The sequence below is a fragment of the Bos indicus genome, chromosome 5 (assembly GCF_029378745.1).
Source record: "Bos indicus isolate NIAB-ARS_2022 breed Sahiwal x Tharparkar chromosome 5, NIAB-ARS_B.indTharparkar_mat_pri_1.0, whole genome shotgun sequence".
In the NCBI taxonomy this organism is placed as follows: domain Eukaryota; kingdom Metazoa; phylum Chordata; class Mammalia; order Artiodactyla; family Bovidae; genus Bos; species Bos indicus.
In genome coordinates, this window is record NC_091764.1 from 103,704,913 (window position 1) to 103,724,834 (window position 19,922).

Here is a 19,922-nt window from a genome sequence, read left to right on the forward strand (position 1 = left end):
GGCACGCAGCCTTCAGTAGTTGCTGCACGTGGACTCAGTAATTGCCACTCCTGGGCTCTAGAGCACCGGCTCAACAGATGTGGTGCAAGGACTTAATTGCTCTGCAGCATGTGGCATCTTCTCAGATTAGGGACCAAACCTGTGTCCCCTGCATTGGCAAGCAGGTTCTTTACCACTGAGCCACCATGGAAGCTTCCAGATTTTAAAAACTAAATCATACCATGTCACTTTTCTGCTTAAAACTCTCTAGTGTTTTCTTGTGGAATTTAGAATAAAATTGAAAATCTCCACCATAATTAAAAAGAGCCCAGCTATCATGCTCCTGACCACCTCCACCCTGTCTGCTACTCCTCCTCTCCCTGCACTCCAGCTCCTTCCCCTTGGACTGCATGGGCTCTTCTAGCCTCAGATCAGAGACTTTGTCATTCCCCCTGAGACCTCGACCAGGCTCCCACCAGAACCCCTCATATCACTGGCTCCTCCCACACCCACCACTGCTGGCTCCTCCCACTCAGACCACCTCACGACAAAGGCCTTTTCTGACCGCACTATCTAACATTGCCCCCACAAACCCTCCACTGTACTCTAGTGCAATGTGCGATTTTATTTCTTCAAAACACATTGACTGAGGTTTTCTTTTTATTTGCGCATTGTGTTAGGCTGCCCTGGGTCTTAGCTGCAGCATGAGAAATCTTTAGTTGCAGCCTGTGGGATCTAGTTCATTGACCAAGGACCAAACCCAAGACCCCTGCACTGGAAGCATAGAATCTTAGCCACTGAACCACCAGAGAGGTCCCTGAGGTTTTATTTACTTGTTTATTCTGTTGCTCCTTCAACTAGTACATTAGCCATGAGAGCAGGGGCCTTGTCTGCCTTGTGAATTGCATCCCTGGTACCCAAAAGCATCTGGTTCATGATGGGGGCTCAATAAATACTGGCTGAATTTGACATGGCCTCAGGCATCTGGCCCTGATGATAAAAGCATCCACTTGGACATCTTCATGCTGCCAAACACAAGGCAGAGCAGATCAACCTGGAGATTTTACTTAAACCAGAAGTCAACTCAACTCCTAGGCTATTTACTCTGCCAGACATTTCTCCTTATCTCCACACCACAAACTTCTGCATCAGCCTGCCCAGCCCACTCCCAGGACTGTGGGCCCTGCACCACTGCCCTTCAGAGACCCAGGTGCCAGCAACAGATGCTCTCCTCCCCATAATGTTCTTTTTTTTTTTTCCTATAACAGTATTACACACGCACTAAAGAAATTTGTAAATTACAGAGAAGTATGACAAAGCAGGGCAAAAGTTGCTCACAATCTTGACACATTTAACATACTGGGAATTTCTTCTTTTCAATGCATTTTCTTCTTGAGATAACTTGTAAAATGTTTGCTAACCTTTTCTCATTATATTGTTAGCTTTGTCATTGGATATTGTTCCCTAAATATAACTAAATGGCTAAATAATATTTCGCTGTCTGGATTACTGAACCAGTTCTCTTTTAGACATTTCAAATTCTAACATGGCTGTAGACATTTACCTCCAAATATAAATATGCATATTTTAAAATTTTTCCCTAGGATAGAGACCCATCTTGATATGTCTCTAGTTTCTGATAAAACCCAGCAGAGCCAGCATTGAAATGCTGGCATCTCAATGCCCTAAGTATTGAAAAAGACTACTGAAGTCTTTCCATGTGATAATTTGTAATAAAAAATACCAAGCAATTATATTGTACCCCATATTTTTCTGTATTGAAGTAACACAAGTAAAAAATTGCTAAACACCTGACTCTCCTGCTAAACCATCAGCACCACGAACACAGGGACCCTGACCATCTCATTCGTGTACCTCCCGTGTACTAGGTGCTGAATAATTACTGGGTAGATGCTGGGTAATCGATGTTCCACTGAGAATTTGAAAGATAAAGAGAGAAAAACTGTTGAACACCAACTTCCAAACAGCAACTCCCTTCCCAGCACACCAAATGCACACCCAAAAGCAGGACTCAAAGCCATGTCAGTTTCATTTATTCTTCATACAAATATTTTACAGCTTTATTTTTTAAATCATTTACACATATTCATACAAAGAAAAATAAATTTCAGGATGGAACCTTGGGAGCATGGTAGTTTAAAAACAAAATCTCTCTGGTCATTAGCTACTGAAGACAAGGCAAGCGGCTTCGTGGCCACCTCAGGCATTTTGGGGGTGAGTGTGTCTCTTGGCAGAACCCATGCTCACCCTCCCCCTGTGGAGGTGGTGAGGGGGAAGAAGGAAGGCAGAGGCTCAAGGTAAAGCTGAACCCCCTCTTTGTTGGGGATCTGGCATGGTGGCAATTTCTGAACCGGCTTTTCAGAAGAACTCGCAGGTCGTTCTAAGCGGAGGGGGATGGCCGCACTAGGGACAGTCCTCGTCCCTGCTCTGTACTCCCTCCACAGGCCCCAGACCAGAGCCCTGGACCTGAGCCCATCTTGTTCCTTCAAGGCTCAGTCCACAACAAGCCTTCCTCCCCACTCCCCCCACCCAAACACTCTGCAGCAACTGACCCCGGTAGCCCCTGAAGACCCCTCCCGCAATGATGCCCATCACTGTGTGCAGCAGCAACCAGGAAACCCAAGCTGCAGCCAGGGGAGGTCCAAGGATGACAGAACCACAAGTACCCCTAAAAACCCGGCTCCACTGAGCCAAATCAACACTTCAATCTCACATGCCACCCTAGACACGGTCATCACAGAGGTGCTCGGTAGGACCTGCCCCACACCACTGCCTGAGGAGGCTGCGTGATTATCAATTCCTGGGAAAGGTCGGGGAAGGACAGATGTTACAAATGTGGCAGACCCATCAGAAACGGCAGCTGATGACAACAGTTACCCTCTATCTTTGGGTCCTAACCAAAAAGCAGCACCAAGAAAGGGCATGATGAGCAGATAGGGAGCTGGACGGACAGCCCTTGAATTACCAAGGGCTCCGATGACACGGCTCCTTTTCCTACAATTATGCAGGAACTAGAATGCAGACTACCCACCCCTACGCGGAGGTGGCCCCTGAGAGGCGGTACCGCTTGTGGTCATCAGCCCGCCCCCTTGGTAGGCCCATTTGGGGAGAGGGAATCATGTCCAGCACAGGGACCCCTCCAGCAGACACTCGCAGGGCAGCTCATCCCACTGTCACTGGGGCAGGCCGAACATCGCCAGGAGGGTGGGCAGGTCCCGGGCATCGGCTGCCCCGTAGGCATCACTCTGGCCTAACATGGACAAGGCCAGACGCAGGGTGCTCCAGATATTCTCTGACATGGCGCCCCCTTCACCCCGAGGGCCCCGACTCTTCCTCTGCATGTTCAGGGCCTCCAGAAAGTGCTCCACAGCCTCCCTGCAGGGCAGAAGCATGAGAGCTGGTGAGAGGACACCCAGGGAAGGAGGCAAGTCAGTGGGCGAGGGGAGAAAGCAGCTGGGCCTGGTGGTCAAGTAACAGATCAGAGTAGCCAGGGCCCATGGCAGGGAGGAGTTCATTCATTCATTCATTCACTTGTTCACTCATTCATTCATTTACTCAGTCACTCATTCATTCATTCATTCATTTGTTCGTTCACTAGTTCATTCATTCCCTCCTCAGCAGACACTCTTACCGGTGGGCCCCAAGGTTGATACAGCTTATGCCCAGGTTGTAGCGAGACCGGATATAGCCAGGCTGGAGCTCAAGGGCCCGGCGGTACGCAGCTACTGCTTCTTCACTCTGGTTTCCATTAGCCAGGGTGGCCCCTAGCTTATTCCACAGCAAATAGTCCTAAGACAGGGATGGCCAAGGGTTAGAAACACCAGCCAGGCTCACATCCAACTCTGCCCCATCTCCCCACTCTATTTCTCTAGCATGTTACGATCCCATTCCTGTCTCCACAAGTCACGACATTACCACTCACCCTTGCAGACTCCCCTAAGCCCAGATGAGCTTGGACTCCCGCCCTTCCCCTCCCAATTCTCCCAAGGAAACCAGGACGCAGAACTGGAAGGAAACACCCCGTGACACTGAAGGTCCCATCAAATGACTTCTCCCCGGGACACGGAGTCAGGGCCTCTCTCCCCTCCTCCCCAGATGCTCACGTCGGGGCGGACGCTGAGTGCAGCGGTGAAGCAGTCCACCGCCTTGTCATACTCCCCACTCAGGTTGAAGAGCACCCCCAGGCCACACTGCACGTCAGGGTCGATGGATGTCGGGTCCAGGCGCACAGCCGCCAGGAAGAGCTCTTTTACTTCAAGAAATAGGGAGCTGGGTGAGGAAGACAAAGATGCAGAAAGGCAGGTGGATGGATACGTCTATATTCCCAGTACTCCCTTCACTAACCCACGATGCATCTGTCCACCTGCACCCTTCCTTCCTTCCAACCCTGAGTCTCCCAACCCTCCAGAACTGAGCGGCAATCTACCCCAACTTCCACTGTTCAGGTCCTCCCTCTCCCTGGTCACCACCTGCCACCCCAGGAGCCCCTGACTCACTCAGACAATAGGGACCCCAGGATGCGCTTGCTGGAGCCCAGGCCCACCCCACCGGCCCCCTCTTCCCCGGGTGCCACCAGGTGGGCATAGGCCGGCGTGTAGCGTAGCCAGTCTCGCAGGGTCTCACAGGCCTGCCGCTGCAGGGACTCATTGGTGAAGCTCACAGCCAGTGCCATCAGGGCCGTCCGGTTGTCTGGCTTTAGCTCCAGGCACCTGTTTGGACCAAGAGGGACAGGGCTGGTCTCAGCAGGACACCCTGCAATCCAAGCCGAGAGTTACCTGCCAACTCCCTCCATCCAGATACAGAGGAATCCCCTACTGGTGGGTCATTAATAAAGTCACAGATCTGAGAAAGGGGACATTTCAGCAGCTGAGGAATCAGCCAGGGTATGGAGACAGTTATTCCCAAGTTCACTCCAAACCTTAGTGTTTCATCATGAGAAAACATTTGTTAGTGGCCAGAGAGAAGACCAGGACATGTCGTTCTAAACGCTGTTTGCAGAGCTCCAAGACCACCTCACCCCTCCCCGACCCGTGCCCCCTCTTCAGAGTACTCACTTTCGCAGCGCACTGATGGCTAAAAGTTCTTGCTCGTTCTCTGCCTGGGTGGTCCCCAGATACTGCCAAGCCTAGAGAGAAGGTGCCAGATTTCATCACCTGTGTAGTCATCATCCCTTCCTCTGGCTCCCCAAAGACTCACCATCTCACTCCCAGGCCCCCACCCAGACCCTAACCCTTGTGCACTACCCACTTCAGGGCCTCCCTCAAGACTGGCGGAGCCCTCTCTAATCAGGTCAGAAGGAGGAGCCACTCACTTCCATGTGCTTGGGGTCCTGCTGCACAGCTGCCTCGAAGAGCAGCACGGCGTTGGGCAGGTCCCCCTCCTGGAGCCGCCGCAGCCCCTCCTCAAAAGGCTGGGGGTGGTCCCGCAGGGGGTTCTCTTCCTCAAAGTGGTACCCCTACAAGGAAGAGGAGCCAGGTGAGACCTGGTCTCAGAAGGTGGAATCTCAGAGGGAGCTGCTATGGAGCAGTGGGAATGAGAGATGACAACCAAGACAGGCAAGAGGTGGAGAGGAAGTGGAGGGCCTCCACAAAGGGATCGGAGAAATGCTGGCAAACACTTCATGTCATGAAGGAGACTGTCCGCAACCACAGTGAAGTCAGCCCATGCTGCTACCCTGCTCCCAGCAGCTGGAAAGCCTGGCAAACTCTGATCCACACTGCAATTAAACTTTATTTTTAGGAAGTCTTTATCGGCTGATATTTCCACATCCTTGACTCCTCAGCACTGGACAGAGCACATTTCTTAACAGGATCTGCTTAGGGTATGAGATAAGCTCTCTTTAGCTATTCCAAGGGCATTTCTTGTTATCTTGCAATAGTGAGATAATATATAAAGGAAATGTGATTTGAGGCTCTGCTATTCAATTGCAACTCTCACCCAGCTCGCAGAGTCCTGTGCGTACTGACAGGATAGTATTCAAGCACTTTGAAAAACTTAATTTATTCTCCAGTTTCATTCTTAAAAGTTATTAGTATTAATCTGTATCTGATAATAAATGAAAGCTAAATTCCAAAATCCTGCGGGCAGAAAAGGCTTCAGAGTCACGTCCTGTTCTAGTGGAGGTGTTCTCATTTGAGGGGTTAGGATGCTATTGTGCTGAGTTCTGTCCCGGGGCTGTCCACGCAGCAGAGAGGTGTTAGGTAAACTGGATTCCTAGTAAGCATGTGACTGTGACTAGGGAACAAAACGCTCCTTTGAGGAGAGCAGGGGTCACCACCACAAAACAACACACCAGAATGAAAACAAGATACAAGACACAGGGCAAGGCCCTTTCTAAGTACAGTTAAGGACAAACCAGAATAAAACTACGAAATAAGAACATAGATGAGGCCATTCTTCATTATAATTGGGAAAGAGATCAAGAACCAGAAATGCTTAAATCCTGCCAGCAAAGTTCTAAACCACTATAAGCCATCAGATGCAAATTATTTGTGACAGATAAAAATTAAATAATTACAATGGAGATTTAAGAAACACGACATACGGGAGATGGACTTGGGATGTTGTTGTTTCTCAGTCACTAAGTTATGTCCGACTCTGTGTGACCCCATGGACTGTAGCCCGCCAGGCTCCTCTGTCCATGAGATTCTCCCAGGGACAAGAATATTGGAGTGGGCAGCCATTCCCTTCTCCAGGGATCTTTCCTACTCAGGGATCGAGCCTGGTTCTGCATTCCAGGCAGATTCTTTACTGTCTGAGCCACCAGGGAAGCCCATAACAACCTACAGATGCAGGATAAGCTTGGGATCACTGTTGCAGCCTAAAAAGTCTAATCATTAGGCCTGATCCACTGTCTGGTCTGCTCAAACTTTCATAGGATCATACTGCAAAAACAGGATCACTACTAAGTACAGTATATCCCATCACAGAATTTTCTCCTTCATTTTAACAGTCTACAATAGCTGCTCAAGGTATGGCTGCAGTCTTGCAATTTAAGGACCATAAATAAAAAAATTTACATTCACAGACCCATGAATTTACTTGACAGAGTCAGAGCCACATCTGAAAAAAAAAAAAAAAAACGCTACTACTGACATATAATTCAACAGCAAAAGGCAGATAAAATCCGGATTGTTCATATGTGATAACAAAGTTTAGCATATTTTTGTGGAACATTAATTCAAATGCTTCTAATCCTAATTTTGCAATATCCCACCCGAGGTATCAATGATGTCAAAACAGGGTTCAAGAATCTAAAAACAGGGACTTCCCTGGCAGTCCAGAGGTTGAGAGTCCGCCTTCCAGTGTAGGGGACCACCTGGTCAGGGAATAAGATCCCACATGCCCTGCAGCATGGCCAAAAGAATAAATTAATTTTTAAAACAATAAGTAAATAGATACTACGTTAGAGGGCAGAGATGGCCTACTTCCTAACATTTTCTACCAAAGGAGCTATCAATGTTCTTAAAATGCTTTCAACCAACCTCCAAAGCAGAGCTCCTTCTTCTGTGCTCTTAACGCATCATGTACAAACCCCTATTTCAGGTACTATGTCACTTATTACTGTTATTAACTTTTATATCCCAAGAATAAAGAATACTTTCAATGATTGGAGAAGAACACGGAGTGACCCTAATGGTAAAGAATCCACCTGCCAATGCAGGAGATTTAAAAGACACAGGTTCGATCCCTGAGTCGGGAAGATCCCCTGGAGAAGGGAATGGCTACCCACTCCAGTATTCTTGCCTGGAGAATCCCATGGACAGAGGTGCCTGGCGGGCTATAGTCCATGGGGCCACAAAGAGTTGGACACCACTGAAGTGACTTAGCACACTGGGAGTAATCCAAGCTTCCTTTTCATGGAAGGGGGCTCAAGAAAATGATTATTTAAATGTGGGTACCCTTCAAATTCAGGAGTAAAGGAGAGACAATAAAAGAAGGAAACCCTGCAACGTGAAAACAGCCACTTCTCACCTTGTCATAGGAAGCGGATGTGAGGTCGTCATGGTCAGAGAGCCAGGGGTGGGCCTCAGCGTCACGCTTTGCCATCTCCTCCAACTCTGCCTGCAACTTGTCCCAGAAATCGACATCAGACTGTAAGGGAGGGAGGGCAGATAGGGAAGAAGGTCCATTGTGACGGCCCCGGCCCGCTCTCAGTGCAGTAGCTCTTCCTTTCCCACGTGTCTCAGATCACCGGAAAGCTTTCCTTTGCTGCTCTTCCCAGATGCTGTTCCCAGATCCTGACTCAGTGGGCTGGGAGGCCCAGGAAGTGCTGTTTTCGACAGGCACCCACACCATCCCATGGCGAAGGAAATGGCAACCCACTCCAATATTCCTGCCTGGAGAACTCCATGGACAAAGAAGCATGGCAGGCTACATTCCATGTAGTCGAAAAGAGTCAGACACGACTGAGTGACTATCACTCACACTCACACCCCATCCCAAGTAATTCTGACACAGATGATCCAGAATGTTACGAAATACTGCTACTGCTGCTGCTGCTAAGTCACTTCAGTCGTGTCCAACTCTGTGCGACCCCATAGACGGCAGCCCACCAGACTTCCCCGTCCCTGGGATTCTCCAGGCAAGAACACTGGAGTGGGTTGCCATTTCCTTCTCCAATGCATGAAAGTGAAAAGTGAAAGTGAAGTCGCTCAGTCGTGTCCAACTCTAGAGACCCCATGGACTGCAGCCTACCAGGCTCCTCCGTCCATGGGATTTTCCAGGCAAAAGTACTGGAGTGGGGTGCCATTGCCTTCTCCATCATCTCTGATGCTGGGACACCCACTCTCTCCAGAGGAGCATTTACTCCTGGCTTGGTCACACTTCGCCAGCTGTTCTCACCTCTATGGCCGACTTGGCTCGTTCAAACTCCATATCGAGGGCAGACGTGTTTACTGGTCTTGTGAACTGGTCAACCCAGGCCTCTGACGTACCCTGTAACAAAGCAGGCTGGTCATAGCACCACCACCGATTTTCTACCCACTAAATGCCCAGTGAACACCCATTAGATACCACCAACCTGGGCACTTCTGAGAAGAACATTCTCAGAATCTCTTTCCCGCCCACTCAGGACCTGGATGCTACCAAACAAGCTGGCAATAGGTTCCCTTCACCCTCTGGGACCCCTGAGCCCACGGCCGGGGGCACCAGCAGCTCTGGGGTGGGGCTGGGAGGTGACAGGAGCCTACCTGCTGCTGAATAAACTCTGCCGCCCACTGCTCTGCCTGAGCTCGGCCTGACCCTGCGCCGGACTCCAGGGACACCTGCCCCTCGCCAATCTGCCGCACGAATTTCAGGAACTGGGGCACAGAGACATACACGGGCCACTTGGGAGAGGACTTGCAGGTGTGCCCTCTCGACCATGCCCAGAGGAGCCTGCACTGACCCCTCCCCCTGAGGACCACCTCTAGCTTCAGACAAGGTATGCTAAGGACCCTGGAAAAAGCGGAGAGCAAAGAGAGGGGGATCTCTGGCTCTAAAGATAGGAGAAGACACAGAAAAGACAGAGGGTTAGCAGGCAAGGAAGTGCGGGCAACAAGACTGGGGGAAGAGGCAGGGCCCTAAGTCTCTGTGCCCCAGAGAGGAAGGAGTGGACCCTGGGTCCCAGCTCTTTCTCTTTAAACTAAACGGGGGTAAGGGAAGGGTTCCCCTGACTTCTCAGATGAAGCAGCAGTGGTGAGATGCAGCTCACCTCAGAGTTAGCCAGCTTGGGGTCATCCACCTTGGCCACAAAGTCACTGGCTGTGTGCTGCAGGTCCTCCTCAGGCTGGTATTCATCATACCTGGAACAGGCGAGGATGTGCTAACTGTACACGCGGGTCTGCCACTACCTTGCCCTCACTGTTCCCCACTCCTCGCCTGCAGTAGAGTTCTCATCGGGGAAGAGAGAGGGTGTCCACACTCCCACAAATTCCACTTTACATTAAAGAAGGACCTCTGGGCAGGAGGGGCAGAGCACTAGCTACGTGCTTCTACCTCTCTCTTCCCCAAACCATCTTTGGGACAGAGAGAAGGAACAGACAGTAGCAGGCTCCAAATTAAAGGGAAACAGGTGCGTCAGATAAAGCTACGAATTCTTGGTACAATAGTTAGGGTTCTTGATTCAGTTACATTTGAAACATAAATAAACTGGGGTAATTGTACAAGTGGAAGCCTTAGAGTAGGTAATGAAGGGGCTGCAAGTAGGTTTGAGGATGTAGATGGAGGAGCTTGGGGGGCACAGGAGCAGACAGGGGGTTGAGGGAGGGGACTGTCCAGTGCTCGTTCCACGGGGCCCATCCAGAGAGAAGAGGCTGGACTCACCAGCGATCAGCGGCAGCCGTTCCCTCCGGCTCTCCCAGCCACAGCTTCTCCTCTGACTGCTCCAGGTACTCCTCAGCCCAGCGGGCCGGAGACACAGACAAAGGGTCTGCAAGGAGAAGAGAGGTGGGCAGTCAGCAAGGGAGTAGGGAGGGGAGAACATGAACCAAGTCAAGGCAGAATCCCACAGACACCCCTGGTCAAAAGAAAACACTACCAAGTTTTCAATATCCAACCTACTCCCCAGGGGCCTGGGGGACAAGTGTACTGAGCTGGGGACAGGAGACCAAATGAGGCGGCTCAGGAGAGGGGTATGGACCAAACACTTTTTGTTTGAAATACAAGAGTGCTCACTAAGACAGCAGGCACCGGGCCTCCAGCTTCCTCAGAGGTGATGCGGGGACCTCAGGGACCAGGGAGACATGAGCGCTCCCACTCCTTAATCAAGCCTCTGTCTGTCCTGTCTATACAGTTCACGCCCTCCAGGGCACAGGAGGCTCGTATTTCATCCTAACATAATGTACCACCAAGAGAATCTGAGGAGCAGAATGCTGAGCCAGACCTAGAGATGTATGGGCCCACTCTGCCCACTGGGTCTTTTTTTTTTTGAGATGTAACATACAAACACGAAAGTACGTAGAGTGGGCCAGACTTAGGTGTGCTGCTTCATTAATTTCTACCTATGAACACACTCCAGATGTGTGTTCATGGACGGCATGGACTGTCTCCTGTTCCCTCGCGGGTTCTCGCAGGCCCCCACTACCACCCCACCCCGGGATAAACACTATTCTGACTTCTGTCACGTCTGACTGGTTTTGAGAGCTATGTTTTTCAGTCTAATTCCAGAAATTGTCTTAGAAGCTCTCGTGACAAAGGTTGCACCAAGGCAATCTCAGAATAAACATAACAAATGAGGCTGCTGAACTTTTCTCAACCTGCAGGACTTTGCTCTTTTCTATTCTGAGGCCAGAAATAAAAAGAGAGACAAATTAAAGGATTTAAAGGGGCCCTAAGGAATTAGTACACGAAGTGAAGGATGGGCTTGTGGTCTTCTTTCCTTCCTGCTCAGCCCTCTTGCCCTTACACATGGTCATCCTGTCTTTTGAAGCTCTGTCACCACTTTTAACACCAAGGAGGCAAGTTGACCTTCTCAGTATTGATTTATAACAGAACTTTCTATTCCATTGAACTGACACTCTGTCTGAATAATTTCAACAAGCTAATCTCAACATCTGAGAAAACAATGCCAAAATCTGAAAAAGAAAAAAAAAAATCAAGACACAGGTATCACCTAATCATAAATAATGAGTGACTTATTAGCAATAAAATGAAAGATACAGTTGACAACTTTTTTGATCATGGACTTGGTCTCTTAATTTCAAGAGCTCCTAACATTTATATCCTGATTTCCCTCACTGGCTTTTACAGGCAACCTTTCTCTTTCCTTTGCCCCAGCTAGACTGTTGGCTCAAGTCTGGAGACCTAATAAGGAAATGCCTAATACCCCAATCCTGTTCTGTTGAAAAATAACCAGTCCCTTCTCCTTACCCTCCAGTCATGCCTTCAGCTGGAATGTTTCGCAAAAGCATATTCTGGCCACAAATACCCCTCGAATTACAGAGAACACCAGTTCTGTGCAATCCTCCTTTACAGGACAAGAAGCGACAGAAAAAGTACGAAATGACCCAGACTCTACAATGGACAAGAAGTAGTTTAGGAAAAAAAAAAAAAAAATCCCAGAGATGCATCACCATCAAAGAGCCATAATTTGGTATTTAACCATACTGGCCATGAGATTCAGGATTTTCTGGCATTGGGAATCTACTCCAACAAAGGATGTAAAATAAAATAATCAAAAAAATACTACCTGGCCTTCAATGCTTTTTGAGAAAATCTTATAGAAATCCAGATCCATGTGCTTGCCTGTGAGATTGAAGGAACTAAGGCCTGCTGAGTGGGAGGGACTATCCAAAGTCAGGAGATCCTAGAGTGATACCCAGCAACCTAACCTAGATACCAGACATCTGACTCAGAGCCTCCACCTCACTTCAATTCTCAGTGTGTGTTCATCTCATCTAGAAACATGAACACCAACTCAACAGTCAAAAACTCAGAATTTCCTACCTCTATCTGTGGAAGTTTCCACATCTGCTAAATAACACAGTGGTCTAGAGGCAGGTTCTAGGGCCTTCCCTGGTGGTCCATTAAGAATCCGCCTTCCAACGCGGGAGACACAGGTTTGATCCCTGATTCGGGAAACAAAGATCCCACACGCTGCGCAGTAACTAAGCCCACGTGCCACAACTACAGACCCCGCACTCTGGAGCCCTCTTGACATGACCAGAGAGAAGCCTGTGTGCCGCAACTAAGACCTGACACAGCCAAATTAATTCATTACATTTAAAAAATAAAAAAAAAAGAAAGAAGGCAGGTTCTAGGGTCAGCCTACCTGCACGCGGATCCCAACTCTATCACTGACTCACTGTGCGTCTCCTGCCCCAAGTCTCCCTCCCCACGAATCAGTCAACCCCCTAAGTTTCTAAGTCCTTATCTGTGAAATGGAGATAATAATAGCTACCTCACCAGGATTCTTGTGAAGACCAGATGGGATAATGCCAGTGTAAAGCACAGAGTAACAAGTATTAGCTACTATAATCATTCCTGTCGGCTCAAGGCAAAGCCATACAAAAGTGGAAACATCACAATGAGATTGTTATTTCTTTTATTCCACAGCCTTTCTGCTGCCATCAAGGGGAGATCTATCGCCAATCACCATCTGCTAATTCTGGCCACTGGTCTTCCTATGAAGAGCAGGTTTATCTCTCATGACTGTCATGTAAACCCCACACACCATGTTACCTGAGGCAATCTAAACTCAAAACCCCTTAAAGATGTTTCTCTTCTCTAGAGCTGAGCAATCACAAGATGGATAGTTATTTGGCCCACAAGATTGCTAAATAAGGGGGGAGGGTTGGAGTTCCGTCAGGAAATACATCAGACTCAAAAATGAGCTTCACGTGGTAATGGAATAATTCTGAATCTTGATTGCAGTGATAGTTACACAAATCTGCATGTGATAAAACTACATGAAACTATAAACACACAAATAAAAGTACGTAAAACTGGTGAAATCTAATAAGATACATCAGATCAGATCAGTTGCTCAGTCGTGTCCGACTCTTTGCGACCCCATGAATCGCAGCACGCCAGGCCTCCCTGTCCATCACCAACTCCCGGAGTTCACTCAGACTCACGTCCATCGAGTCAGTGATGCCATCCAGCCATCTCATCCTCTGTCGTCCCCTTCTCCTCTTGCCCCCAATCCCTCCCAGCACCAGAGTCTTTTCCAATGAGTCAACTCTTCTCATGAGGTGGCCAAAGTACTGGAGTTTCAGCTTTAGCATCATTCCTTCCAAAGAAATCCCAGGGCTGAGTTCCTTCAGAATGGACTGGCTGGATCTCCTTGCAGTCCAAGGGACTCTCAAGAGTCTTCTCCGACACCACAGTTCAAAACATGGATCATGGCAATTTTCTGATTTTGATATTGTACATAACGAACAAATGCAAAATATGACCAATGGTGAAAACAGAGGTAAAGACACACAGAAACTTTCTGTACATGTTTTTTGCAACTTCCATAGGCACTATATTTCCAAATACAACATTAAAACAAGAAAAAATGGTTTCTTACTAAATTCTGGAATCCTTATAATGGAGACTTAAAAATATTAAAGATTTAAAGAATATAACCTTCTCTCAACTTGAAGTCTACTTATCCACAAAGAAACAGGCTATGTCACTACTCTGAAAATATCAGCCATAAATGCTATGAGGTTAGTGTCCAGGGATTCCACATCCACGGATTCAACCAATTACAGATGGAAAATATTCAGAGGGGGTGGGGCAGGGGAATTCCAAAAAGTTCCAAAAAGCAAAACATGAGTTTGTCCCATGCTGGCGACTATTTACAAAGCACTGGCACTGTATTAGATATTAATAATTAATCCAGAGATTTAAAGCATATGGGAGGTTAGGTTCTATGCAAATATGATGCAATTTTATATAAAGGACTTGAGCATCCACAGGGGTCCTGAAACCAAATCTCTGCAGATACCACAAAGGACTGTACTAAGAAGTCAGTTCCCTCTAGTTCTTTCTGCCAGATCTCAACTTTTTCATTCAATAAATCCTGAAGGGCCATTACATACAAAGCAATATATTACTGCAACAGAGCATTTATACGAAGATAGATCCCACACAGCTCAACTTTCCTTTCCAGTTTTCCACATCCTTGCCTCCAGGAAACAAGAGGAGGAAGAGAGAGATCTCCCAAAGAGAATTTAACACATAAGACAGGTCCAATACATTTTTCTAAAGTAGCTCTTCATTTACAGGATAAGGAAGATTTCAATGGCTCCAAGCACTTGAGTAATTGTAATAACAAAAATCTCATCAATAATAACTAAAAACTCATCCTGAGTTATCAAAAATGACTGATGCTCGTGAGTTATAACAGAAGTATCTCTGAAATAAGAGCACTTAAAGCTAAAATTTGTACAAAAAGGTGAGTACTAGTCTGGTGGAGGGAACTTTGTAGTTAAAGCTCAGATTTTCCAGTTGAGGCAATTCCAAAGAAGATTCTCAATGATAGTGTAATGGTTCTAAGTACGGAGCTTGGAGTCAGACATAAGTTTGAATATCATCTCTGTTACTGAATGATAATCAGACAAAATATTAACCCTTTCAAAACTCAATTTCCGTGTCTATAAAATGCGGGCAGAATATCTACCTTTTGTCACTGTGAAGCTCAACTGGCTTTGAGAATATGAAGTGCCCAGAAACCAAGAACACTCACTGTTCTTCCTTAAACTCCAATTTAAAAGAGGGAAAGGGAGTCATGATAAAAGAGACCAGCAGCTTTATTTTATTTTAGTTGCTAGATTTTGGGGGTTTTCTCCTGTGTGTAGAGGAAGGCCTATCTTTAGGACAATAAAAAATGACTGGGGGCGGGAGGTACCCATGAGGTCATTAATCGTGTCATGAAAATTCAGTAACTATGATGACAGGAGGACCCTGAGAGGCCAGGATCTTTGTGACTTTCTCCCTTTATCTCTCTTGTTATTCTTGATTTCTTAAGTGGAAATAGCCTAACAGTGCTCACTTTGAGAGCAATCAGGAAAAGCAAAGCTGAAGAGAAGGCCCTTGCTCAGGCCTGTCCTCAGACAGGCTGAGGGGAGAAGAAGCAGTCCCACGGGGTGTGATGACCTTGGACAACTCAAAAATGGAATGTTAGGCTGGGACCCTGAAGAGCTTAAGATGCAGGCCTGGCAGTACAGCATAATGGCTAAGCCCACCAACTCTGGAATCATTCAAACCCAGAGTCAAATTCCAACTCCACCACTTACAAATCCATGATTCCCTGGGCAAACTACTTAATCCCTCAGCCTCAGTTTTCTTATCTATGTACTAAGAATAAAAACAGTAACAACCTCAAGGGTTTTCGGGGAGATTAAATGGACAATGCATTTAAAGCACTGAAACAAAGCCTAGCTCATGGCGAAGTAAACATTAGCTCATATTATTAATTTTTATTATCATCACCAAGACCGTACACTTCAAGCCTTTGAACTCCACAATTCCACTTTCCAAGGCTCCAACCCTGCTCAGGACAACTTAATGCCAGAATCCCCAGGGATGCCGTGAACAGCTCTTTCTTCCTAGGCAACACTGCCACCCATCCAATCTGTGGATCTCTCCACCAAACTACAATAATAAAGTTCCAGGTAACAAAGAAGAAAACCTAACTCCTCATGTTCTCTCTCTCCTCCCAGTCTCTTAACCAGTTCAAACCTACTCCTCTGCATAATATAAGTTTCAATTCCCTTTTACCATCTAAGAGAAACCTGGTTCAGTGCCCTATAGAAGAGAGTCGAGTTCAGAAAGGTCATAAGCAGCTGAAATCACTCTATATAGATGAGGGTTTAAAAAAAAAAAAAAAAAAAAAACATGAATGAGGATAACAGTGTAGAACTCTGCCCCATAGGAACCATTTTAGATTTTCCCATGACAAGCCTCACCTGTAACCTCAGAGATGAACTCTTGGGACCAGTCAGTCTCATTATACTCCTGAGTGACATCCACAGCATCTCCAGCTGCGAGAAACTCCTGAGCCCAGTTCTCGGACAAGGCCAAGTCTGCCACACCAGGGGCTTCAGAGAGAGAGAGAGAGAGAGAGAGAACTGAGGAAAATACACATCATTCCATCAGGCCTCAGGAACCCTGTTGTTGCTCTTGTTTAGTCTCTAAGTCGTGTCCAACTCTTTGCAACCCCGTGGACTGTAGCCCGCCAGGCTCCTCTGTCCATGGGATTCTCCAAGCAAGAATATTGGAGTGGGTTGCCATTTCCTCCTCCAGGGGATCTTCCAGATCCAGGAATCAAACCCGCATCTCCTGCATTGGCAGGCACATTCTTAACTGTCTGAGCCACCAGGGAAGCCCTGAGTACATGTGAAAACACTCTACTCTATTTGTCTCCTTCTATAACTCAGCTCCCCAATATCAGCGGCTTCCAAATACAAAATCCCCTTGTCTCCATCTGCCCAGAAAACAGTGATTCCCCTCCCTAACACCAGACCCTGGACCCACCTCTCTGGGGTGCCTGGCGGAAGTTTGACTGTTCAATCTCCTGCATCTCGGCCAGGAGGTCATCCATCTTGAAGGTCTGAGGGGCACGGGACACGAGAGGTGCATTCTGGTCCTGGAGGAACTCAGCCACCAACTGTCAGAAGAGAGATGGTAAAGCGAACCCAGCAAGAAACAGGGGCCCATTCCATGAGGGACACAAACGTCAAACACAAGGAAAGGGAAACCCAGAACCCATAGATTTGGAAACGCTCAAAGAATACTTAAAGCGACAAAATTCTGTAAAGCAATTATCCTTCAATTAAAAAATACATAAGTTAAAAAAAAACAAACAAGAAAGCTGAGGCAACTCTCATTGGATCAGGGAAGCCTGCAGACTGAAAAAAGAGTGAGCCAAGTTTAAAGTATGAGCAAACAAAAAATGAGACAGGAGAGACTGGTATATTTACCTCATCTTCAGAAGCTACCCCCAAAGGCTTAGAGACCTAAGACAAAAGAGAGATGATATGGTAAAGTAGTGAAGACCACAGACCCTAACTCAGCCCTGGGTAAAAATTCCAGCTCTTCCATTCATATGACCTTGGGCAAGTGACAAAACTTCTCTGAGCCTCAGTTTCTTCATCCACAAAATGGTTGCCTTCCTCTATACAAAGTCGTTCAATGCCTAATACAGTAAAGCTGACTCATCAGTAACTGCTATTATTTGAAACACAATAAAGCAAGCAGTTATCCCAAAGCGTGCATCTGGACCCTCCATCCCAGGTTTCCACCTCAAAAGCACTCACCGCTTCCGAGGCTGGGGCTCCTGGAGGCCAGGGGCCGGGCCTCAAGCCTTCCTGTCGAAGGGCCTTGTCCTGGGTGAAGTGCCCGGCCAGCTTCATGAGTGGGTTAGCACCCCCACATTCCGCCTCCACCAGCTCCCGCATTGCCATGGTGACCGCCGGCTCTCTGATGGGCAGAGGTTTGGAACTGAGGTCCAAGAGCCAAACCCCTCCCCAACCCACAACTCTGCCCGTATCTGGGGAAGGCAGGCAGACGTCCGTCCCAGGTGATTGGCCGCGGGCCACTGCGCCTTCTCGGCTTGCCCCCACCTCTGCCAGGAGTCGGGGGGCCGGTGCCCTCCTGCCGCCCCCCTCAAAGGCTACCGCGCTCCGCCGGGGCCTCTCCAGCGGCCTCCACGACTGCGGTCTCAGGCAGCGGGACAGACGGCGACCGCCCCCCCACAGACGGGCCTGGACCCCAAGGAACCAAGGGGGACCATTCCGCAGCTGAGCTGTACGCGGACACTGGCCGGGCAAGGAAGAGGGGGCACGCCGCGGGGCAGTCAGTCCAGGCCCCCACACCCCTGTCGCCCGGCGAGCACCGCAGGGGGGCCATTCCCGCCCCCTAAGTCACCTGGGCCCCACCCCCTGTTCGGCCGGTCGTGGCCCACCCCTCCAGAGCTCCTAGCACCCCATCTCTCCCGCCCCGGTAGCAGCTCAAGCCCCGCCCCCGCTCCCTGCGAGGACACCGCAAGGGCGGGGGGAAGACCAGGAAGGTGTCCTCGCGCCCCTCGGGGCCCAGAGCTCACCGCCGCGCGCGGAGCCGCCGATCAGGCCCGGCACCTGGTGCTGGCCGGAGAGCACTGGAGCGGAGGGGGCGGGGAGCCAGGGGCGGGGCTAGGGCTTAAAGGGGCAGTGTCCGTCGCGCGGCCGCCGCTGCCCTGCGGAAGCTGTTGAAGTGGGCGGGGCTTTAAGTATGCGGCGCAGCGTAATGGGCGGAGTCATGGGTCTTAAAGGGGAAGTCTTGGAGCGTCGACTAGGCGAGTGTTCGAAAAGATCGTGGACGCTAGGACATATTTGATGTAAATCTTAAAGAAGAATGGAGCTAGGCGGGCTTCCTGGTCTTTGTGGGGAAGCCGAGCACGCGGATCGTGGACTCAGATCGTTCTGCCTCTTCCCGGGGGGCGCACTGTGACTCCGGCATGTTCCCTCCCTTTCTAGGTCTCGGTTTTAGAGAAAGGCCCTAACGCAGGAATAGTGGAGGTCAAATCCGCGGCCTTCCCCAGCTTTCCAGGCCTTCCCCAGCCTTCCAGGCCTCCCCGCTTCCAAACTGCCCCTAGCAGGACAGCGTCACAGTTTCCATGGTGACAGAGGCCTGCCCCCGAATCCCTCAGCCACATCTGCGTATTGGGGAAAATAGCACAAAATGACAAATTCCGGTGACTAAAATAGGGTCCAACACATCCTGAGACTTCAAGCTGGTAACCTACAGGGAAGGTGCACAGTGAGTCACTTCTCTCCCCTCCTTCCTCCGTCGCCACCTGTCAAGGTCACCGTGGTGACCCTATTCCCACGGTCCCAGACTGGGAAAGCACAACTATCAATGCAAGAAACGATTTTTAATCACAGAATAACCCTCAGGTCCCACCATCTGCCACAAAATTGACCCTGGTGTCAAAACCTCAAGGACACTGGAAGACAAACCCTGAAATCTCACCGGCTTCCAAGTCCCAGGGTGTCCTGACGTCATGAAGAAGGGCAGGAGGTGCTCAGGGCTGTGGACAGTTGAGCAAGGACAAGTTAGTGCCAAAAGGAAAAAAAAGAGTACCATCCCAGCTTAGGGTGCAGGAGAGGAAGGTTATCAGCAGGTGGCGCCCTGAGCCAGGCTTGCTTCCTGGCTGTGCTGCTGCTGCTGCTGCCAAGTCGCTTCATTCGTGTCCGACTCTGTGCGACCCCATAGACGGCAGCCCACCAGGCTCCCCTGTCCCCGGGATTCTCCAGGCAAGAACACTGGAGTGGGTTGCCATTGCTTTCTCCAATGCATGAAAGTGAAAAGTGAAAGTGAAGTCACTCAGTCGTGTCCGACTTCTAGCGACCCCAGGGACTGCAGCCCACCAGGCTCCTCCGTCCATGGGGCTCTCCAGGCAAGAGTACTGGAGTGGGGTGCCATTGCCTTCTCCGTAGATTTCAAAGGTGGAAGCCCCAAGGGACCGTAAG

General features: G+C 49.0%; 1 protein-coding gene across 3 annotated transcripts; it reads right to left on the reverse strand.

The window, feature by feature from the left end:
* Window positions 1-2,011: 2,011 nt before the first annotated feature.
* On the reverse strand, window positions 2,012-19,553 carry PEX5 (peroxisomal biogenesis factor 5). Of its 3 annotated transcripts, none has more exons than XM_019960220.2 (16): window positions 19,423-19,553; window positions 17,730-17,892; window positions 17,394-17,429; window positions 16,948-17,080; window positions 16,380-16,511; window positions 10,306-10,411; window positions 9,695-9,785; window positions 9,192-9,302; window positions 8,845-8,937; window positions 7,975-8,094; window positions 5,312-5,455; window positions 5,055-5,125; window positions 4,497-4,709; window positions 4,104-4,269; window positions 3,632-3,789; window positions 2,012-3,375 (listed from the first exon to the last, which is right to left on the reverse strand). In XM_019960220.2, the coding sequence occupies exons 2-16, from the start codon at window positions 17,874-17,876 to the stop codon at window positions 3,174-3,176; spliced, it is 1,923 nt and encodes a 640-aa protein (XP_019815779.1). In that variant the 5' UTR covers window positions 17,877-17,892; window positions 19,423-19,553; the 3' UTR covers window positions 2,012-3,173. The 3 variants fall into 3 exon arrangements, with proteins under 3 accessions (XP_019815779.1, XP_019815780.1, XP_019815782.1); XM_019960221.2 differs by lacking the exon at window positions 19,423-19,553 and adding an exon at window positions 18,515-18,667; XM_019960223.2 differs by lacking the exons at window positions 9,192-9,302; window positions 19,423-19,553 and adding an exon at window positions 18,515-18,667.
* Between the last annotated feature and the right edge of the window lie 369 nt (window positions 19,554-19,922).